The 23020-nt window shown below is 41.0% G+C and overlaps 1 protein-coding gene across 3 annotated transcripts in view; it reads left to right on the top strand.

Moving 5' to 3' along the window:
- Window positions 1-23020, top strand: part of LOC126475245 (DNA topoisomerase 2-alpha-like) — a 171160-nt gene that overhangs the window by 42071 nt on the left and 106069 nt on the right. For all 3 annotated transcript variants that reach the window (XM_050102936.1, XM_050102937.1, XM_050102935.1), the window contains 5 exons: window positions 607-817; window positions 972-1081; window positions 3478-3708; window positions 7067-7314; window positions 9457-9688. In XM_050102936.1, coding sequence (XP_049958893.1) covers window positions 607-817; window positions 972-1081; window positions 3478-3708; window positions 7067-7314; window positions 9457-9688 — 1032 coding nt within the window. The remainder of the gene's footprint in view (window positions 1-606; window positions 818-971; window positions 1082-3477; window positions 3709-7066; window positions 7315-9456; window positions 9689-23020) is intronic.

The raw sequence follows: 23020 nt of genomic DNA on the forward strand, positions 1-23020 counted from the left end.
TCGTGAATCGCTACTGAGGAAATTTAGAGAACCAGCATTTGAGGCTGACTGCAGTACAGTTTTACTGCCGCCAATTTACATTTCGGGGAAAGACCCCGAAGAGAGATTAGGGCTCGTACAGAGGCATATAGGCAGTCATTTTTCCCTTGTTCTGTTTGGGAGTGGAAAAGGGAGAGAAGATGCTAGTTGTGTTACGAGGTACCCTCCGCCATGCACCATATGGTGGAGTGCAGAGTATGGATGTAGATGTAGGTTGTAAATTGAGAGCTACATAAGAGTAGGCAACCACTCTTCAACTTTTGGGTAACATCTGGTTTATTACACTGTTGCATAGAATCTACAACTAATGACAGTGTTAGTATAACAGCTATGTCTTTCGTTATTGTTTATGCTCTTGCTCATAATTTGTGCTGCTGCATTTGCATGAGCATTAAATGCTAGAAATTATGGCAAGTTTTGGTGTGGGTGTTTATACATTCAGCATGTAATGTGTTGGAGATGGGAATGTTTTATGGATGAAAATCAGAATGACACTGAAAAATTTTTATTTCCCTGCTGACTGTTACATACAAATAGATACTTAGTAAACTATCAGTCATATTTCAGGATGGCTCTCACATCAAAGGTTTGCTGATCAATTTCATTCACCACAATTGGCCATCTCTTCTTCAACTCCCATTTTTGGAAGAGTTTATAACTCCCATTGTGAAGGCATCAAAAGGCAGTCAAGAATTCTCATTTTATTCGCTTCCAGAATTTGAGGAATGGAAAGCTTCAAGAGATAACTGGCATACTTATAAGATAAAGTACTACAAAGGTAATTTTTGCCATATTTTTTTATTGTTAGTAAAGCGCTTCCAATCCAGTTATCATATTAATAGCGTGCTTACACAACACAAATGAAATTCTGTTTGGTGTACATGTCTATTCTTGTTATGGTTTTTCTTTTTTAAATTTGACAAATTTTCCAGGTTTGGGTACCTCTACATCCAAAGAGGCAAAGGAGTACTTCATGGACATGAAGCGACACAGAATAAAATTCAAGTATGGAGGTCCCAGTGATGATCACTGCATTAATATGGTAAAACTTCAAATATGTAATTTTAATGTTCCTTTAAAGACTGCAAGATTATCTTACGTGAAATGATTACAAACTGGAATACAGAGATAAATAGAACTGCAGTCATTAATAGCTTTGCATGTAATTTTATCTTTTGTAAAGACGTGTCATTCCATTTCGTTGCTCGTACAGCAGTCTCTCCTTATAAAATTCTGAACTGTACCATTCTCTCTTTATTGATATTCACTGCAGCTGTTAAAACTGCACTGATGTTGGTGAGAGTAATTTCACCATTCGTTCTTTTACGAGGTAGTGATTGAAATCTCTTCAAATTTCTTGTATTTGAGAATTGACGAGCTGTCAATTAGATTGGTATGTAGAGAATCAACACCCACATTTGACTGTATTTTGTTTGTTTAATTATGACCCTGGTTTCAGTCTTTTATACTATTTTCGAGTGATTGAATTTATGTCATTAACATATGACATGCTCCAACTATTATTCACTGACATTTCACAAGCTGGTGATTTTACATCTGGCATTTCGCGGGGAGCCAGTATTTTTCTTAACTTATGGCCAGTTATGAGCTTGATGTCATACAATATATGTTAACAACATAAACCCAATCCCTTGAAAATGGCGTAAAAGGCCAAAACCTGGGTCACAATAATACAGTCAAATGGCAGTGTGTTCATTTAAAAATTATTGTATGACTGTTGCTCAGCAACATCAAAAAATAAATGGTTGGTATTTCATTCAACCAGGACTTGTTCTTTGGTTGAGCACTGGGATATTAGGGTAAAGTCAGCCTGTTGTGGTTGAGAGTAAGAAACAGTTGCCCTGATTATGGCAGGTTATGTTAGTGATGGGATCAACTGAGACAACTGTCTAGTGAGGCAGTAGGGAATTAATGTGTGACGAATCAAAATGTTGGCAGTAGACAAATAGCAGGACACAAGTGGGAAATTAGTAGAGATGTCAGTGCAGAGAAAGGAGGTTGGGAAAAGAAAGTACGAGAAGGAAGTGCTGCTCAAATAATTGCTGAAATTTGCTGAAATATCAAAGAGGAAACTGTACCCAAAAGAAACTAAAGTAATCAGAGATTTATAAAAATTAAACTTCCAAAATGGTAACAGACATGCTTAATCATTGAAAGGATGACATTTATGAGAGTGCGTACTTAGTTATTGCTGGTGTAAAGTAGTAGAATTTTTTATTTGATTTATTTATAGATACAGACAGAAAAAAAAGTTGTGATTGTCCTTGATCTTAATTGTTGAGTATTGCCAGTTTGCGCATAGTTTCTGTCCCATTGTCTGTGTCAGTTTATCCATTAGGTTTTCATAGAGTCGTGGCATCTCAGGATCAACTTGCCCATCATGCAGAGACTGTAACAGCCAGTTGCAATAATCATGTCGAGCAGCGGTATCTGAGCTCCTCATTTGTTGCACTACCATTATTTTTTATGGTTTCAATTTCATTTTGTGCACAGCTCTGTGAGCAGATGTTTATGATACGAGTCTGAAGTGCCAAATGGTGCAGAGATTTTCTTGGACTTTTTTTCCTAGACCTTCCATATCTTTTGTAATTTACTTTCAGGTAAAATACTAGGTTCTCTAGATCTTGTTTGTATAACAGAGATCAAGTCTGTTGAAATTTCTTCACTAATTTGCGTATTGTCGAATCATTGGGAACAATCGCACTGGGAAATTTTCATATGACTTCAAGCCGACATTCCACGCACGATTCTATTTTTCCAGAGCTCCACACAAGAAACGCTTGTTGACCCTTTGTGTATATCAACCAAATGGAAACACAAGAGGAAATTTGAACCAAAATACCCGAACACTCAGTCTCACAGTATAGAAGATATACACCACGGTGTTTCTGCCTGAGGACCGGGCCCAGCAACGTATGGGTAGGCCAAGTGCCAGACTCGGCCCAGTTGCAACAATGACATCTAGCAACAATATTTGAAGTGATCGGACTTCACAAAAATACTCAAATGAAAACACCAGTACACTCTCGCTCAGTGTAGGGGGCACCTGCAAGGTGTTGGTGTCTGAGAACTATGCATTGTGTCTGAGAACTACGCATTGTGACAACCGGGAGATGCAGCGGCAACAGCTGGCAAGTACGCTACATGACCCGCGTACCCCTTCCGGGCGTCTTTCGTGAGACACCTTGTAGATGCTGATTTTGACAAGAATAGGTGCTAATTTTACAAAAAATTGAGATACATTTTTGGTCACTACAGATAAGACCCAAGAGAGCACCTAGCAACAATTGTAAGAACAACTTTGGCATTGTTCTGTTTTACAGGATCTTAAAATCAGCACATTTCTTTTTGTGTTTATTTTTATTTGTAGACTTTAGTGTATAATTTCATCATATTATTATGTTTTTGTTGTTGCAGGCATTTAGTAAGAAATGTGTGGAACAACGAAAAGAGTGGCTCACAGCGTGGATGGAGGATTCAAAGAGGAGGAAGGAAATGGGTCTGCCTGAACAGTATCTGTATGAGAAAGATACACAGTCTGTTAATTATTCAGATTTTGTCAATAAAGAACTCGTACTCTTTAGCAATTGTGACAATGAAAGATCCATCCCATCTTTGGTTGACGGATTCAAACCTGGACAGAGGAAGGTGAGTTCTTTGCAGACTTTTTTTTAAATGTAGGAATAGTATATCTTATTTTGTGAGATACATGGGGGGGGGGGTAATTTAGTTTCAGGCTTGCATAGGTCTTGGTGTATTGTATCATGAGTGTATATGCAAGAAATGTGCACTTACAGAATTTCGAATTGTGGAATTACAGTATGGACTTCAGGGGGGAAAAAAATAATGGTCTCCTTTGCAGACTTTGTTTTCAAATGTTCGGAGCCAATTTTTTTTAGATTTTTTAATTGATGATTTACTGTGTTACGCAGGACTTATGGATCTTAGAACTTATTGCAGACGATGATTTTTATTTTCTATATGCAAAAAAAAATGAAACAGAGTTTCATCTCAAAGCTATAATGTAGTAGCGCCTACTTTTCTTCAAAGTTTGATAAAATTATTTCACACGTACTGAGAGGCAACCTCATGGATCAACTGGCAACAAGATTACTTTACAGAAAGCTACTACGCTGGTCATAACATCAGAAACTTGTCAATAAAATAACATGGACAGTTGATAACAGGACTGAGTTGTGAGTATTAACATCTTAGATCTGATTACAAACAGGACTGAACTGTTCTTCTCGCTTAATATGCAGCTGGGGATCAGTGATAATAAGCCTGTTGAAGAATTACTGACTGTGGGTGTCTGTAGGAATGTAGAGGAAGGTAGGGAGATATTTCTGATTAATTAGTGCAGCAAGGAAACGTTCCAGATTACCTGAACAGACTAACCAAAGATTCATCTCTCAGGCTGAAAATGTTGTGCATAAACTTACAAAAGTTAAAGAATTTTATACAACCCACCTTAAACACATGTGGCAAACTAAGTTGTAACGGATAAGGAAGACCTGCCATGGTTTCTATAGCTGTGTTAGGAAAGTGCTCTTAAAGCAAAGAAAGCTTCACTATAGACACAAACATAGCCAAATCCTTGTAGTCCGCAGCTCATAGTCGTGCGGTAGCGTTCTCGCTTCCCACGCTCGGGTTCGATTCCCGGCGGGGTCAGGGACTTTCTCTGCCTCGTGATGACTGGGTGTTGTGTGATGTCCTTAGGTTAGTTAGGTTTACCGTATTTACTCGAATCTAAGCCGCACCTGAAAAATGACACTCGAAATAAAGGAAAAAAAAATTCCCGAATCTAAGCCGCACCTGAAATTTGAGACTCGAAATTCAAGGGGAGAGAAAAGTTTTAGACCGCACGTCCAAATCGAATCAAAGTTGGTCCATTGTAATATGAGACACAATTTAGGCCGAATGAATGACGATACAGCTACAGTAGTTTGGTTCGAGTCGTAAGCTTAGCATGCGTCAGGCGCTCCGTCCGTATTTATACGGGTACCCTTCCTTTTTCACGTGCTTCGTCTGGTTTGAATCTATTGCTTATTTTGCTTCGATCTGATAAGTGCCGTTTTCTTTGTTATAGGTGTTTACGTCTAAGCTGAAAATGCATTACTGTACTGTGTCATGCATTGTTTGTCGCATCCTGATAGTGCGTGTTTACGGACTGTCGCCGCTCGCGGCATGGCTTGCTTTTGTGCGCGCTAGTGCCGCTAACAATTTAAAAAAAAAAAAAAAAAAAAAAAAAAAAAAAAAAAGAGAGAGAGAGAGAGAGAGAGAGAGAGAGAGAGAGAGAGAGAGAGAGAGAGAGAGAGAGGAATCGTCTCATTAGCGAAACAATGGCAAGAGACTGCCATTTGTTGTTACTTACACTGCTGCTTTCTTTGACAATGATCAACAAGAACCAAATAATAGACTGCGTATGATAGAACATGTTCTGAACGAGAGTTATGCGAAGATTTGTCTCCGTTTGAAAATCTTTGCGGTCGCTTCTTTAGTACATCAGATTCTGCACAGAAATTAGAGTCATCTTAGATTTGAAAATCTAGTCAGTTGCCGTGCTTCATTTCTGACTGTGTCACTTAATACGAATATAAACATGATACGTATATTCTTGCGCGTTTGCTGTTGTCTCACTCTAGTTTCGTAGTTTATTAGGATTTAAATGAGATAGCAGCAAACACGAAAGAAAACATTGCAAAATGTTTATATTCATATTATTCTTATGGTGAAGAGAATACTGCATGTGATTCACAATTGATAAAAGTTCCTATTAGCAACCATCTCTTGTCACAGGTAGGAAAAATTTCAGAATGTAGAGTTGGTCATATTGACAAATATCCCAAACAGTCTTGCCAGTCGGATTTTCGTAGTACATTGAAATTCTGCTACATTCGAAGATGAACAATACGGAGTTTGTATTTACTTCGTTGGATAATGTATGAAAATGCAGTGGTCGAAAGTCGGGCCAGAGAAAAAAAAGCTCATCTTCCACCTTTTTTTAAAAAAAATTTATTTACTGACGCAGAGGTTTTGGCGCCAGTATTTATCTTTGTGCCTACAAACCATGCCTGTGTAGCGCTACATATATTCGACGGCAGAAGTTAGTTGTGGCGGGCGGAGACACCTACCGTCATTTTTCAGAACTTCCGCTTGCTTTGCACTCGATTCTAAGCCGCAGACGGTTTTTTAGATTACAAAAACTGGAAAAAAAGTGCGGCTTAGATTCGAGTAAATACGGTAAGTAGTTCTAAGTTCTAGGGGACTGATGACCAAAGGTGTTAAGTCCCATAGTGCTCAGAGCCATTTGAACCAAATCCTTGTAGACCAACAAAAACTCAACAAAGCCAAAATTGTCTTAAGGAAAGTAATGCATGAAGTGTTCAATGAATTTATTAATAATATTTTATTTACTGCTGTGACAGAAAGTGCTAGTTAGTAAGTTTATATTAAAGTGTAAAGAGGTCAAAGCCACTTGTCCAGATACCCAGTGACCTAATTGCACCAAAACGGACAATGATAGTGAGAAGGCCGAAACAACAAACAAAAAATAAACAAGTTAGATGGGCACGGATATAAGGAGTGTGTCATGTTTGGTCATAGCACCAGAAGTTTCATTTTACACGGAATATGTAAACATTATTTACCCCTGCAGCCTAATTCTAATTCAATAGTTTCTCACAATAAAGAAATTAACTCTGTTGCCATTTCATTGTGAGCATTGCATATTGGAAGGGGTGGTAGTGTTGGGTGCAGGGAGAAGGGGGGGGGGGCGCAATGACCTGGGGAGGTCCTATCCCATGCCGTTTCTCTCTCTCTCTCTCTCTCTCTCTCTCTCTCTCTCTCTCTCTTTTTAAATGAGGAAACACAGAGAAACTTCCTTCAGATTATTGTGTTCATAAGTTGCTCATATCACTCCGGTGCCCTGTTTGTGTTACATATGGCAACATTACATTGCAATTATAATGTTAATTTGTAATAATGTAGCAAATCAATCTTGCAGGTGCTGTTCACATGCTTGAAACGAAATGACAAGAGAGAAGTTAAAGTTGCTCAGTTGGCAGGTTCAGTGGCTGAACATTCTGCGTATCACCATGGTGAACAGTCACTTATGTCAACAATTGTAAACTTGGCACAGAATTTCGTGGGCAGCAATAACATCAATGTTCTGCAACCAATTGGACAGTTTGGCACTCGGCTTAATGGTGGAAAGGATTCAGCTAGTCCAAGATACATCTTCACAATGTTGAGGTGAGTTGGAAATACAGTGTGTCTCCCCTGAAAATATTTGCACGTTCCCTACTAAATATCACTGCTGCATTATCAGCATATTTTCTCATTATTAATAAAAATTTGTAGATGTACAGTAACGAATAGAAGCTTGTTGGAAGAGTGGGGCGTGTGTGTGTGTGTGTGTGTGTGTGTGTGTGTGTGTGTGTGTGTGTGTGTGTGTGTGTGTGTGTGTGTGGACTTATGACCACAGCAGTTGAGTCCCATAGTGCTCAGAGCCATTTTGTGTGTGTGTGTGTGTGTGTGTGTGTGGGGGGGGGGGGGCAGCTTTTAGAACTTTGTTAAAATCTTGCATTCAGCAAATTTTGAACATTTGCTTTGGATGATTGGTGTGTGCAATCTCTCTCTCTCTCTCTCTCTCTCTCTCTCCCCCCCCCCCTCTCCCCCCCCTCTCCCCCCCTCCCCCCCCCCTCTCCCCCCCCCCCTCCCTTCAACTGTAAACAATGTATGTGCATTTGACATGGCAGTATTAAGTAGTGGATATGCAGTTATATTGAATCCACTGTTGTGTCACAAATTGCAGTGGAGCAAAATCTCAAAATCAACCATTCAAGACATTTTCTGGAATGTGTTGAAGAGAAACAGTATGCACAGTTCATTGTACACACCTTGACCCCTGAAAAAAATGTGTGCTGCATTTTGATTGCAATGCAAAAAGTGGATAGCTCTTTTCAGGGAAAAAAGTCATCACAAGTCATGAGATTTGGTAATCTATATGAACCTTCCACAAAACCATAAAGTGCAGAAATTCGCATGAAAGTTCAGTAATTTGATGACCGACATTCAAGCCAATTTCTGAATAGCAGAAGCATTGTCAGACAGCCACACACAAGAGAGACACACTCTTATGCCATCCACAATGTACAATCTTGACACCTGTGGGCAGTGTGTCTGCAATGATGAGAATTCCCTTGCCCGTTATGTTTCGTAAAAGCCTGCACAGGCAGGCACTTGCCCTTCTACCCCAGTTAGTCAGCAAATAGGTTTCCCTTTCAGCAAATAGGTTTCCCTGAGACTGGAGCATCTGAGTCATAATCCTCTCCAAAGATTTTGGTTATCTACCATCATGCTCTGAAATAAGGGCAATCCTACCCAAGATCCTTTCCAGCTCTCCTGAAATGGTATTCTATTGCCCACACAACCTACACATCGTCCTGTTACACCCCTATGCCACTCCCTACCCCTTGCCACAGCGGAATATCCTTGTGGAACACCCAGACACAAGACCAGTCCAATTCATCCTTCAGCACATCCTACTCTAGTTGTCACAGCTTACCCTATGCTGTGAGAGGCATGGCAACCTGTAAAAGAAGCGATGTCTTATGCCAGCTCTGCTGCAATTTCTGCACAGCATTTCATGTGAACATAACCACTAACCAGTTGTCCATCAGTATGAATAACTTAAGAGCAGAGTTGACCACCCACTGGCACAAAATGCTGCTCTACACAGCATGTTAAAATATAGTGACTGCTTCCCATTATGTGCCATGTGGATCCTTCCCTCCAGCACCAGCTTTTCTGATCTACATACATGGGAATTATCTGTGCACCACATCATTCTGTCTTGTGATCCTTCTGGCATCAATCTCTGCTAACCCATGGTCCCCACACCATCTATATAAGTGTGTCCTATCTCTGTCCTACACCACCTCCCAATTCCAAGTCATCTTCATTGTGTGCTGCACTTCATTTGCTCCAGTTCCCCTGCTGTTGCTTGCTTTCCCTATGCACCTGTCACGCCTCTCCCCCCACATGCCTGTCCTACACACCTGCTTCCTCCCTTGGAACCACTAGCTATCTGCCCACAACCCTTCCTCCTGCTTCATATATCTCCCTCCCTCTATATCCTGGCCCTACCCCACACAACCTCCATCATAGTTCATCTGCCAAAACGCAGTCTCATTGTGGTGATTACCTGGCACAACGTTAATGCGTGGTGTGTGTGTGTGTGTGTGTGTGTGTGTGTGTGTGTGTGTGTGTGTGTGTGTGTTTTGGAGAACGATGCAGCTACTCTGTACAAATAATTATTTCATTTTTAAGTTCTTATGTAATGTTTTACTTCTAAAACTTGATTGACCTAGCTTCTTTCATGTTATGTTTCAGTCCATTGACACGATATATTTTCCATAAGCATGATGACGCACTCCTAAAGCACAATACAGATGATAACCAAAGAATTGAACCAGTTTGGTACATACCAATCATACCAATGGTACTTGTTAATGGTGCAGATGGGATTGGAACTGGTTGGATGACAAAGATACCAAATTACAATCCCAGAGAAATAATTGAGAATTTGAGGAGAATGATTGAGGGTGAAGATCCAAAACCTATGGTAATATTACAAAGAAATATATTTTCCCTTTAAAATAAGTCTGTGGCTATTGTTCCTAAATGATGACTTTCTTACTACTACTACTACTACTACTACTACTACTATGTATTATAAACATATTGATAGTACTGTAAGTTTCACCTTCATCGTAAGCATAGATGTTGAAAATAAGTTATGTGTAAATCCGAGTATTTTCTGTGATATATTAGTCACGCAGTAGGCATCCAAAATCTACTACCCTGTGAAAAATGTACTAGGGATACATTGTATTGCTCAAATTTACCTTAAATTTTCCCAACTTTGTGGGGCCCATTTCTGCAATAATTTTGTGTAGACCAAATTGGCTTTTACCAGAAGCCCCTTGACGTACTTTTTCAGATGGATCAAGTTAATACGGTGTTTGGAGCATTTGAGCCATATTTGGGTAGAACTGTATGGAAGTCCAAATCTGATCATCCAGTTACAAATTTTCCATGAGTTCTGTAAATCACTTGAGGTGAATACCTTAACAGTTCCCCAAAGGAGGCTACAGCCAGTGTTCACCCATCTTTTCCCCAAACTTAAATTTTCTGTGTCCAATGACCTTGGTATTCACAGGACATTCGGCTTGTGACAGTTTGACTGCTTTATTTCTTCGTTTATTGTCCTCTGTGTTGACGTACTGCATTGCTACACTGACTGAAAAATGGGTTGTGGAAGTAAAACTCTGACTACTTTGAATGATGTAGCTGACATGTACACATTTGCATTTCACAGTTGTGTACTTTCACTTTTCACAAACCCCACATACACCCATTTAATATGGGCAGTGCACTATTGTTTAACTTTCGATAAGCCTCATTAATAGTTTGCAGGCAAACCACCACATACTGCTACAATAGTTCACTATTGAACATTTACGAGAAGTAAAAACCTAACCACAAAGGTCATAGTTCTTGAAGAATAGAACGGTACGTATGGAGCGGACACTGTCATTGTGTTAACATACGGATTATGTAACGCTTACTTCACAGTTAAGTTGAAGCATTGTTGTTGTAACGAAATACAGGTTTCTTGTCGGAAATTCGGCTGTGGGCTGACTGACTCATGACCAGAAATTGGGCCCTTATATATATTCACAATAATAGGCCCTGAAACTACACATTGTTCGATGTTTAATTTACGGAAACTACAATTAACCGCCCCCCCTCCCCCCCCCCCCCCCCCCCCCCCCCCCCCCCCCCCCTCCCCTGTGGGTCTGGGGGTAAGAATAAAGAATAGGCCCGAAGTATTCCTGTAAGAGGTGACTAAAAAGAGTCTCTCACATTTCGGCCTTTTTCGGCCTTTATGTGATGGTCCCCTGTAGGGTTTGACCTCCACTCTTCAAAATTTTTCTGAAGAGCAAGCCAATTGGGGAAGGGTGCCTTAAATGGCGCATCGTGCCTTGAGATCTGTAGCCAGATTTCTTGTCGTCGCATTGCAGTCAGATTTCTTGTCGTCGCATTGCAGTCAGTCTCATTCTCCATCTCTTGGCCAAGGACACCTTCCTGGGTGCATTTTCCACCATGATGCACTATGCAGTGTCGCTTTCTGCGCCGACAATGACCATGGACTTCTTAGTACCTCATATCCAGCATGGTAGCCAGTCCGTTGTGATGGGGCTGACATGTACTGCGTTGGTTGTAGCCCCCTGACAACATAGGGATCGCTCTGCTGATGCCTGCGCCGTTAAATCCCCACGTATCCCAAGGAGTAGATGCCTGTCACTCTGGAGCATCGGCACTCTCCGCAATGGCCATTCTGCCAAGTGGCTTTTGCTGTGGCTGTGTGGTGCCCATGGGGAGGGCCTCTGGTCAGAGTGGGTGGCATCAGTGCGGATGACGCGCAATGAAGCGTTCCATGTCATCACTTGCTGGTGATCAAACACCAGCAGTCTCTAAGTGTTCTAAGTCTCCTACAATGCAAGGAAGTAGGACTCTAAATCATTCCCCTCCCTGGCCACACCATGGGAGGAACGCCAGGCTAAGGATGGCAGCGAACCTAATTCATCCCAATATCTTGTATATACGAGAACTGATGGGGACTCCTTTGTTCCGATGAAGCCACAGTTTTTTGTAGACGATTTAGAGGTCAAGTTTTGGGAGGTGGAGGACTTGTCCAAAATGCAGTCAGGGTCAGTCTTGTTAAAAACGGCATCCTCTGCCCAGTCGCGGGCATTACTCACTTGTGACAAGCTGGATGATGATCTCGTTACCATCACACCCCATAAGAGCTTAAATATGGTCCAAGGTATAACATGGCACAGGACCTTCTTTTGCATTCTGACAATGAGCTGCACGCCAACTTGGAGCGATGAGGTGTTCATTATGTCTGTCGCGTCCATGGGGGTCCAAGGGATAATCAGGTGGCCACTGATGCCTTCGTCTTGACCTTCAAGGGTGGCACATTGCCCAAAAAGGTCAAGGTGATGGTCTACCGCTGTGATGTAAAGCCATATATCCCTTCGCCTATGCAGTGCTTTAAGTGCTGGAAGTTCGGTCATATGTCAACTGCGTAGAGTACATACTTTGGGAGCTCTGCCCCCCCCCCCCCCCCCGCCATTGGGGACACCATTCCCCACTTTTCAGCCGGAGAAACGTAAGTCTTCTTCGTCACCTCTCACTAGGAAGGGGTCCCTTGCGTCACTCCCTTCCCAGATTTCTGCTAGTAGGAAAGATGACTCTCGCCAGTGGCTGAAGTGCCCAAAGGTGGCTGTTCGTAGGGCTTCACAATCATCCTCAGTCCCGGAGACTGAATCAATCGAGCCCTCCCAGGCAGAAAAACCCAAGGAGCAGCGAGAGAAATCCCAAAAAAAGACCCCAAGACCAAGGGACTTGCGGTGGCACCCACACCACTGCTACCTATAAGCTTTGCTTCTGAGGATAATGTGGAGATTCTGGCATCCGCTGAGGACATAAATCTCACCGGACCCTCAGAAACCATGGATACAGACTGCTCAGGAAATAAACCGATGGCAGCAAGTGACCCTGAGGTGTAAACTGCTTCATTGAGTGTTTCATGCCTTCCCAGCCTCACGATCATGTCATCCTGCATTGGAATTGCGGTGTCCCTCCCCCCCCCCCCCTTCCCCACCTCCCACCCCACCACCGCTAGGCTGAGCTACGTCAACTGTTAAGCTTTACACCTGCTTCCTGCATTGTCCTCCAGGAAACCTGGTTCCTGACAATGTGGGACCCTGCCCTCCACGGCTATACGGGATATTACAGGAACCGTAGCGACTATAATAGAGTGTCAGGTGGAGTTTGCGTCTGTCATGAACTCGGTTTGCAGTGATCCTGTGCCCCTTCAAATCCCTCTTGAAGCTGTGGCTGTCAGGATAGGATGATGCAGGAAATAACTGTCTACAACATATATCTTCCTCCAGATGGTGCAGCAACTCTGAACATATTGGCTGCACTGATTGGTCAACTCCCTGAACCTTTCCTACTTTTGGGAGATTTTAATCCTCAAAACCCCTTGTGGGGTGGCTCCGTGCTTACTGGCTGAGGCAAAGATGTTGAAATTTACTGTCACAACTCAACCTCTGCCTCTTAAATACTGGGGCTGCCACACATTTCAGTGTGGCACATATTGGGCCATTGATTTCTCGGTCTGCAGTCCTGGCCTTCGCCCATCTATCCAGTGGAGAGCACACGACGACCCGTGTGGTAGTGACCACTTCCCCGTCGTCTTGTCACTGCCCTGGCGTCAGGCCCACAGAGACCTGCCCAGATAACAAGGCGGACTGGTAAACTTCCACCTCTGCTGCCACTGTTGAATTTCCCCCACATGATAACATCAATGTGACGGTTGAGCAGGTGACTATAACTACCATATAGGCAGCAGAAAACGCGATCCCTCTTTAGGGTGCACATGGCAAAAGGCAGTCCCTTGGTGGTCGCCGGAACTCACTGAAGAAATTATGGAGCTTCAGCGAGCTCAACAGCGGCATAAGCAGCACCCTTTCCTGGAGCACCTCATAGCCTTTAAACAACTCCGTGACCGGGTTTGCCAACTTATCAAACGACGGAAGCAGGTGTGTTGGTCGAGATAAGTCTCGACCATTGGGTGCCATACATCATCTTCCCAAGTCTGGGCATAGATTAAATGTGTTTTTCCTGTGTTAACATAAATGGCGTGTTATCTACCGACGAAAACGCGATCGCCGAGCACTTTGCTGAGCACTATGCTCGAGCCTCTACATCGGAGAATTATCCCCCAGCCTTTTGCACTCTCAAATGGCGGCTGGAAGGGAAAGTCCTATCATTCACTACACTCCACAGTGAATCCTATAATGCCTCATTTACAGAGTGGGAGCTCCTCAGTGCCCTGGCACATTGCTCTGACAGAGCTCCTGGGCTAGATCAGATCCACAGTCAGATGATTAAACATATCTCATCTGACTACAAGCGACATCTCATCATCTTCAACTGTATCTGGTTTGATGGCGGGAGAGCACCATCATTCCTGTGCTCAAACCCGGTAATAACTCGCTTGATGTGGGTAGCTGTCGGCCCATCAGCCTCACCAACTTTCTTTGTAAGCTGCTGGAACGTATGGTGTGTCAGCGGTTGGGTTGGGTCCTGGAGTCACGTGGCCTACTGGCTCCATGTCAGGGTGGCTTCCACCAGGGTTGCTCTACCACTGATAATCCTGTGTCCCTCAAGTCTGCCATCTGCACAGCCTTTTCCAGATGCCAACACGTGGTTGCTGTCTTTTTTGATTACGAAAAGCGTATGACACGACCTGGTGATGACATATCCTTGGCACATTATACGAGTGAGGTCTCTGAGGCCTGCTCCCGATTTTTATCCAAAATTTCCTGCTGCTTTGTACTTTACGTGTCCAAGTTGGTGCCTCCCTTAGTTCCCCCCATATCTAGGAGAATGGAGTCCCACAGGGCCCCGTATTGAGTGTGTCTATTTTTAGTGGCCATTAACGGTCTAGTGGCTGCTGTAGGGCTGTCTGTCTCGCCTCCTGTGTGTACAGATGACTTCTGCATTTCTTACTGCTCCTCCAGTACTGATGTTGCTGAGTGGCGCCTACAGGGAGCCATCCGCAAGGCGGAGGTGGGCTCTAGCCAACGGCTTCCAGTTTTCAGCCACAAAGTCGTGTGTCGTACCATTCATCCGGAACCGGAAATTTATCTTACTGACAATCTACTCACTGTAGTGGAGGCATATCGATTCCTAGGACTGGTTTCGATACCCGATTGACTTGGTTTCCTCACCTTCGTCAGATTTAGCGGAAATGTTGGCAGCATCTCAATGCCCTTTGCTGCCTGAGCAACACCAAATGGGGTGCAGATCGCTCTATGCTGCTGCTGCTCTACAGAGCTCTTGTTCAATCCCGCCTTGACTATGAGAGTGTGGTTTATGGTTCGGTGGTGCCCTCGGCACTGCATTTACTCATACCCAGTGCACCACTGTGGCAGGGTGTGTATGACCCAAGACAACTGGGAGATCTGGTAAACATCCAGTAATTTTTCTTCATCCGGGAGAAAACTGTGAAAACCCCAGCGTTTTTTAGAATTTCAGGAATTTTTCATTGTTTTAGTTTTCAGTTAAATTATTTTTTTTTTAAAAGAACCAATACTGTAACAAAAAATATTAGTGTATCCCGCTACTGCAGAGTAATACTGCAGCAACAAAACATGAACGAGAAGAAAAAAAAGAATATAAAACTTACGTAGCAAAGGAAATGTGCCATACGCAACAACAAAACACAGTGCTCATACAAGTGTCCGCCGACAACAAAGTGTGTCAAAGGCTTTAGGAAGACTATGCAATGCTTCATAACAACAAATTGCCTCCAATGAGCGTGACGTCACAACTGTTTGCATTAGATTCGTTTGAGCAGTTATATTAGATTAGATTAATACTAGTTCCATGGATCATGAATACGATATTTCGTAATGATGTGGAACGAGTCGAATTTTCCTATACATGACATAATTAGGTTAATTTAACAACATACTTAAGTTGATATAACAACTTTATTTTTTTGTGTGTTTTTTTGTTTTCCTTTATTTTTTATTTTTTATTTTTTTTTTATTTTTTTTTCTTAATTTATATCTAAAAATTCCTCTATGGAGTAGAAGGAGTTGCCATTCAGAAATTCTTTTAATTTCTTCTTAAATACTTGTTGGTTATCTGTCAGACTTTTGATACTATTTGGTAAGTGACCAAAGACTTTAGTGCCAGTATAATTCACCCCTTTCTGTGCCAAAGTTAGATTTAATCTTGAATAGTGAAGATCATCCTTTCTCCTAGTATTGTAGTTATGCACACTGCTATTACTTTTGAATTGGGTTTGGTTGTTAATAACAAATTTCATAAGAGAGTGTATATACTGAGAAGCTACTGTGAATATCCCTAGATCCTTAAATAAATGTCTGCAGGATGATCTTGGGTGGACTCCAGCTATAATTCTGATTACACACTTTTGTGCAATAAATACTTTATTCCTCAGTGATGAATTACCCCAAAATATGATGCCATATGAAAGCAATGAGTGAAAATAGGCGTAGTAAGCTAATTTACTAAGATGTTTATCACCAAAATTTGCAATGACCCTTATTGCATAAGTAGCTGAACTCAAACGTTTCAGCAGATCATCAATGTGTTTCTTCCAATTTAATCTCTCATCAATGGACACACCTAAAAATTTGGAATATTCTACCTTAGCTATATGCTTCTGATTAAGGTCTATATTTATTAATGGCGTCATACCATTCACTGTACGGAACTGTATGTACTGTGTCTTATCAAAATTCAGTGAGAGTCCATTTACAAGGAACCACTTAGTAATTTTCTGAAAGACAGTATTGACAATTTCATCAGTTAATTCTTGTTTGTCAGGTGTGATTACTATACTTGTATCATCAGCAAAGAGAACTAACTTTGCCTCTTCATGAATATAGAATGGCAAGTCATTAATATATAATAAGAACAACAAAGGACCCAAGACTGACCCTTGTGGAACCCCATTCTTGATAGTTCCCCAGTTTGAGGAATGTGCTGATCTTTGCATGTTACGAGAACTACTTATTTCAACTTTCTGCACTCTTCCAGTTAGGTACGAATTAAACCATTTGTGCACTGTCCCACTCATGCCACAATACTTGAGCTTGTCTAGCAGAATTTCATGATTTACACAATCAAAAGCCTTTGAGAGATCACAAAGAATCCCAATGGGTGGTGTTCGGTTATTCAGATCATTCAAAATTTGACTGGTGAAAGCATATATGGCATTTTCTGTTGAAAACCCTTTCTGGAAGCCAAACTGACATTTTGTTAGTACTTCATTTTTACAGATATGTGAAGCTACTCTTGAATACATTAATTTCTCAAAAATTTTGGATAAAGCTGTTAGAAGGGAGATTGGACGGTAATTGTTGACATCAGATCTATCCCCCTTTTTATGCAAAGGTATAACAATAGCATATTTCAGTCTATCAGGGAAAATGCCCTGGGCTCTTGCGTATTAGTAGTACCTTCTCCCGCTTCTGGCTACAGATGTGTGGCTGGGTGCCACTATCTAGTATAGCCCTGGTTCGGAAATATCATAGATCTGGGACTGATGAACAGAGCAGTCTTGAGTTGTAGTGGGGAGGTGGGTGTTGTCCATGTGACCTGTGTTTATGTGTAGTGATTTTGCTGTTTCTTCTTCATTTATTACTCTCACATTAAATGAAAACAAAGCGGATTTCTGTGGCCGGGAGCTATCAGATGAATTAAAGTACGTTCACGTAAGTACGGAAGGCTAAAATATGTTACTAGTTTCAGATTTTATTTCCACCTTTCCAACAGTCGAGCATTTATCACCTTGCAGAACAATGAAGTTATTTTTGTCGGTTTGCTAAAGAGATTTGACTTTTGTCAATCTTTTCCACTGAAGCAGTCAATTTACTTGAAATGAAATGTTAATTTCGCGCTATTGGCTAGTTTCAATTGTTCACTGCATTTCAAGTGCATGTTTTCCATCTTCTAGCACATATGGCATTATGCTATAATAAAGAACCAAACATGAGATAATGCAGTACTGATAAAGAAAATTTATGTCCGAATCTGGGCATATCAATGTGCGCTTTAAGCTGAGTTATGCATTTTAGTATGGTTCTTGAAGTTCGGATGTTCTTGAAGTAGCCTCTGATGTCATTGTTCCTTTTATGGCATAATCTAAGATCTTATAATGTTTTACACGTACAAACATACGGGCTACCTGTGTCATCGTACCTGCGCAAGCATGGTGACGCCTGTTATCTGGCGCTCTCTGGCAACTGCTTAAACAAACCTGTTTCTGACAGGTTGCGGGAAAATATTGCGAATGGTGGTTTGAAAAGCGTTACTTTCAAATTAAATATAATTTTATGCAAGATGAACTATGTGTGAGAATGTGTGATGAATTTCTTAAATCACAAAGCGTTTAACTCTGATTTGAAAATCAACTCTTTGAGGAAGACCATTTAGAAGAATTTCGAGCCCAGAAGACCTAACATTTGCATCGTTATTAAGAATTTTACTGGCACATTTGTGTGATGTATCTTAAAGTGGAACATGCGCAAAAAATATGAACATTATGTGTGGAAGCTTAGCTTCACTTGCAGTTTATTAATCGTAGAGACCAATATTATATGTGGAAACTTTGCTTTTCTTGTAGGAACAGTAAGTATATTTATTTAAACCATTAATTTTTTCTTATTTGTGTGTTCGCGCTACTTGAGTGATCTTGCAGTTGGTTGACTTCATCACGTGTCCTATGCTGTCATCAGCTGGCGAGATCACGTGACATGAGCTACGACTGGCATACAAAAGCACATCACAATCTCGATTTCAGTGTTCGGAAAATAGCATGCAGTGTTTGGAGGAATTCGAATGTATTCCTTCGCAACAAGAAAATATGCAGTGTACATGTTGCTGCATATCAAAAATCTTTGCAAAACATGTTTTTTTCCCCTGAGTTTCGTTTTCTAAAGTGCCGGTAAATTCTACATCGGTGTATAAAATCATAAACATTCAAAGGATTGATAAGTTTTACAGTGCCGAGGAAAAGTATACTGTCACTTAACACGGGAAAAGCGTATTTTCACCTGGGAGAAAGTGTATTTTTAACTGGGAGAAAGCGTATTTTTAACTGGGAAATCTGGGATTTTTTTTTTCCATGTCCACGTATACACCCTGTGTGGCGTTTGCCTAGCGACAGGCTCCTTTAGAACGAGTCCAGCGACCAGTGTCCTGGTGAAGGCCGGAGTCCCTCCATTGAATGTTAGTCGTGCATAACTGTTCGCCATTTACGTTGCACACATTCGTAGTTCTCCTGCACATCCAAATTACCATCTACTCTTCCCACCCGCGGCAGCCCGTCCTCCGCATTGGCGGCCCAGGTCACGGCTAACAAGTGCGGTTCGCTTGTGATTCCTTCTGTCTGAAGTAGTCCTTCCCTTTACCACCTATACTTTAGGTCCATTCACATACATCTGCATGGTGTACACCTAGGCCATGGCTTCGCCTGGACCTTTCACATGGCCCTAAGAACTCAGTTAACCCTGCGACTCTCCGCTGTCACTTCCTTTCGATTCTCGACATGTACTGGACCCATGAAGTGATTTACACTGATGGCCCGATGGCCGATGGTGACGTTGGCTTTGCGTATGTTAATTGAGGACATATAGAACGGCACACCTTGACCGATGGTTGCAGGGTTTTCACTGCAGAGCTGGTGGCCATATTTCGTGCTCTTGAGCACATCCACTCGTGCCCAGGCGAGTCATTTCTCCTGTGTACTGACTCCTTGAGCAGCCTACAAGCTATCAACCAGTGCTACCCTCGTCATCCTTCGGTAGCGACCATCCATTAGTCCATCTGTGCCCTGGAATGGTCCAGTCGTTCTGTAGTTTTTGTTTGGACCCCAGATCACGTCTGAATCCCAAGCAACGCACTTGCCGACAGGCTAGCCAAACAGGCTATGTAGAAACTGCTTCTGGAGATGGGCATCTCTGAACCTGACCTGCATTCTGACATACGCCGTAGGGTTTTTCGGCTTTGGGGGCGGAATGGCATAACAGTATGCACAACAAACTGCGTGTCATTAAGGAGACTATGAATGTATGGAAGTCTTCCATGCGGGCCTTTCGCAGGGAATCAGTTGTCATCTGCCGTCTCCTCATTGGCCACACTTGGGCATCCCACGGTTACCTCCTGTGCCATGAAGACCCGCCTCAGTGTCAGTGTGGCGCCCCGTTGACAGTGGCCCTTACTCAGGTGCACTGTCCCACTTTAACTGCCCAGCGATGGAATCTTGGGTTACCGGGCTCATTGCTGCTAATTTTATCTGACAACGCCTCAATGGCTGATTTAGTTTTATGTTGTTTTTTTTCATGAGGGTGGTTTTTATCATTTGATCTAAGTTTTAACGCATTTCCTTAGTCCCTCTTTGTCCCACACCCTAGTGCTTTTAGGGTGGATGTTTTAATGTGTTATAGTGGCTGGCTTCTCCTTTCTATTCTCATGGTCATCTGCTTTGTTGTTTTGCTCTCTTCATGCCGTTTATGTGGTTTTCTTGTCCCCCTTTTGTCCATTTACACGTTTGTTGCCCTTCGTTGTTCTTGTGTTTTTCCTTTCATTCCGTTTTGTGTTGTCAATCTCGTTTGTTTTATTCTCACACTTGTGGTATTGTTTTATTCGGAACAAGGGACTTATGACCTCGTAGTTTGGGCCCTTCCATCCTCTTTTATCCCCGTCAACTAACAATTGAGAGTTAACTCATTAAATTAACTGAATACATGGAAAAATTCCGTTTTTTAACAGTTTCTTCTAGTAAAAGAGTTAGGCCAAATTATTTGTTTAAATCATGAAATTAACAAATATTGTTACGCAAACAATACTTTGGACAAAACTATTAATTACTTTGGAATTAATTAAGGGCTGACTTTGCTAACATGTTTTTGAATAGAGCCAAATAGATCCTTTGAGAATGCAGTTAGTTGTTTCTCTAAATGTTTATAATTATTACAGAATTTATATTTGTTTATGTGTGTACAATAGGATTTAAGTTACGAAACAATTACCGATTTCGCCCTATAACAAAAGATACTAACTAGACATCGTCAAAATTAATTAGAAAATAAATTACATACATAAGACGAAGCACAAAATTAGATCCGGCGTTATATTTTTAAAACAGAGCCAGCCTTTCTCTTTTATGAAAATACAGATTACACTTAATGCTAATTAGTGAAAAGTGAAAAAACGAATTCTAGGAGGCAGATAGCAAAACAAAGGGAAGTAAAAATATCTCAGCTTTGTCACATCACCCTCTCATTGGATTGACCAGATAGATGTTGCAAACAGCTAACTGGGCAATTCAATGACCACAAGTGACTCCAGAAATTGGGTTTAACAATCTACACACACACAAATTATTACATACCAAATCTTGTCAAAACTACAGTACATATGTTTTTCAAATTTTTACTTATATGAACTGGCCATATGAATATCCTCATACAACATATTTACGTGCAGTTTATTGTACAACTGCACAAAATATCCACAAGTTAAACTTCTAACAGAAACTATGCATCTTCATCGTAAGTGATGTCCTTTTTGGGTAAACAAAGATTACATTTTAAAACGCATACCACTTTGTACAAGTCCTGTCTTGGCTAAACAAAAATAAATCCTCGTGGGTTGCAAAAAACTAAATTACACTGTGCATTAGATAGAAAATTTCACTTGCACAATGTTTGTATTTTTCACAAGCACTTTCACACTTTTAATGAGCTTTTACACACTTTCTCACAAAGTTGTCCACATCTTCAACAGGTCCAAGTGGCAGTTAGTAAGGAAATGCATTGCTATTAGCTCCCTTGGAGGTGGTTCTCCTCCTTCACAGTAAATAAAAAAATCAAACAAAACACTGTACTTTCGTATACTTACTTTCACTTCTAATTAAGTCTAAGGAAATGACATGTTTAAAACTAATGGCAAATGATAGTCATTACATCATAAATGGATACATTACTTAGTTTTTATAACATTACAATAATTAGCACTAAAATTGACTATAGTATGAAAGGTGGTGACTTCGAAATTTTTTAGATAAAGTGCACATTCCACTACCGAAACATTACTCTAGATGATAACTCTTTCTGAAATTGGTTAAACTTGAAAGATTTGGGTCTCTTTTTCCATTTGCAAAATAGCAAACATTCAAGATCTACAGTAGTGTAGATTTACTAATCATTACTTTATGAAATAGGGTAGTCACCATTGCATAACTTAATTACTATTCAAATCAAAATTAAGGGGATGGAAGTTGTACCAAATCATTGCCCCACTTCTCTCCTCTCATTCAACCAGAAAATTAAATACATAATCACAAAATGTTACCAAATAGTTGACCTGTCAGAATATCCACATCAGTCTAGCATCACAGTTATGAGTTAACCAGCAAACTTACTGTTCTTCATTCCAGTATTACCACTTTAAGCTCATAATTCTGCAGATCACAAATAGAAGTTTTCTGATAACCTATAGATCCAGTAATGCAGCATTATATGACTTGTAAATATTGCTCTCTCATTCCCAGCTGCAGTGTCATGAATTGCACTATCTAAACAGTACCCAATGTTGCCTAGTTCTTCCCTTTCTTACCTCGTTTGCTAGTGGAGTGCATTCTCAAAAATTATCCCTACTGCAGACACAGGCTCCCTAACCACTAAGACCTTAACATTATTCATTATTATTTCATTATTACTTCATTATCTAATAAACAAACACCTGCTCTGCATATCTTAATGCTCAATTGATTCTACAGAAAAACACTTCACAGTAACAGATCTTTATTCTAAGGCAAACTTAACTCTTATTAGTGATCAGACAAAATTATCACTTAGACAAACTATTACTTCACTGTATTCCATCAAATTACTCGAGATTCTAGCCTGAAGGGCGATATACGTACAAATCCTGCTTACTCTTTCCACACACATTATTCCAGGAAACTGTGTCTAAAAGTTCGAATTCCACAATGTTAGAAAAGGCTGTACCATGACACATAGTTATCTCACATACACTGATTGCACTGAACACACACACTTCTGTTATACCCCAATTAATATTAAGATCTCTTATCCAAGATAATGCAATAGCATATTGCCTCTGTTGCTGCACCAAATCACTAATTTCACAAATGAGCTGATTACTTCAGATGTTAATTGAGCTTTCAGATAACCTGCACCTTTTCCTTCACATATGCTGACACTTTTTATTTTTTGTTTACCTTACCCCTTTGTTTCACATAAATCCTTTA

The sequence above is a fragment of the Schistocerca serialis genome, chromosome 4, assembly GCF_023864345.2.
Source record: "Schistocerca serialis cubense isolate TAMUIC-IGC-003099 chromosome 4, iqSchSeri2.2, whole genome shotgun sequence".
Taxonomy (NCBI): Eukaryota; Metazoa; Arthropoda; class Insecta; order Orthoptera; family Acrididae; genus Schistocerca; species Schistocerca serialis.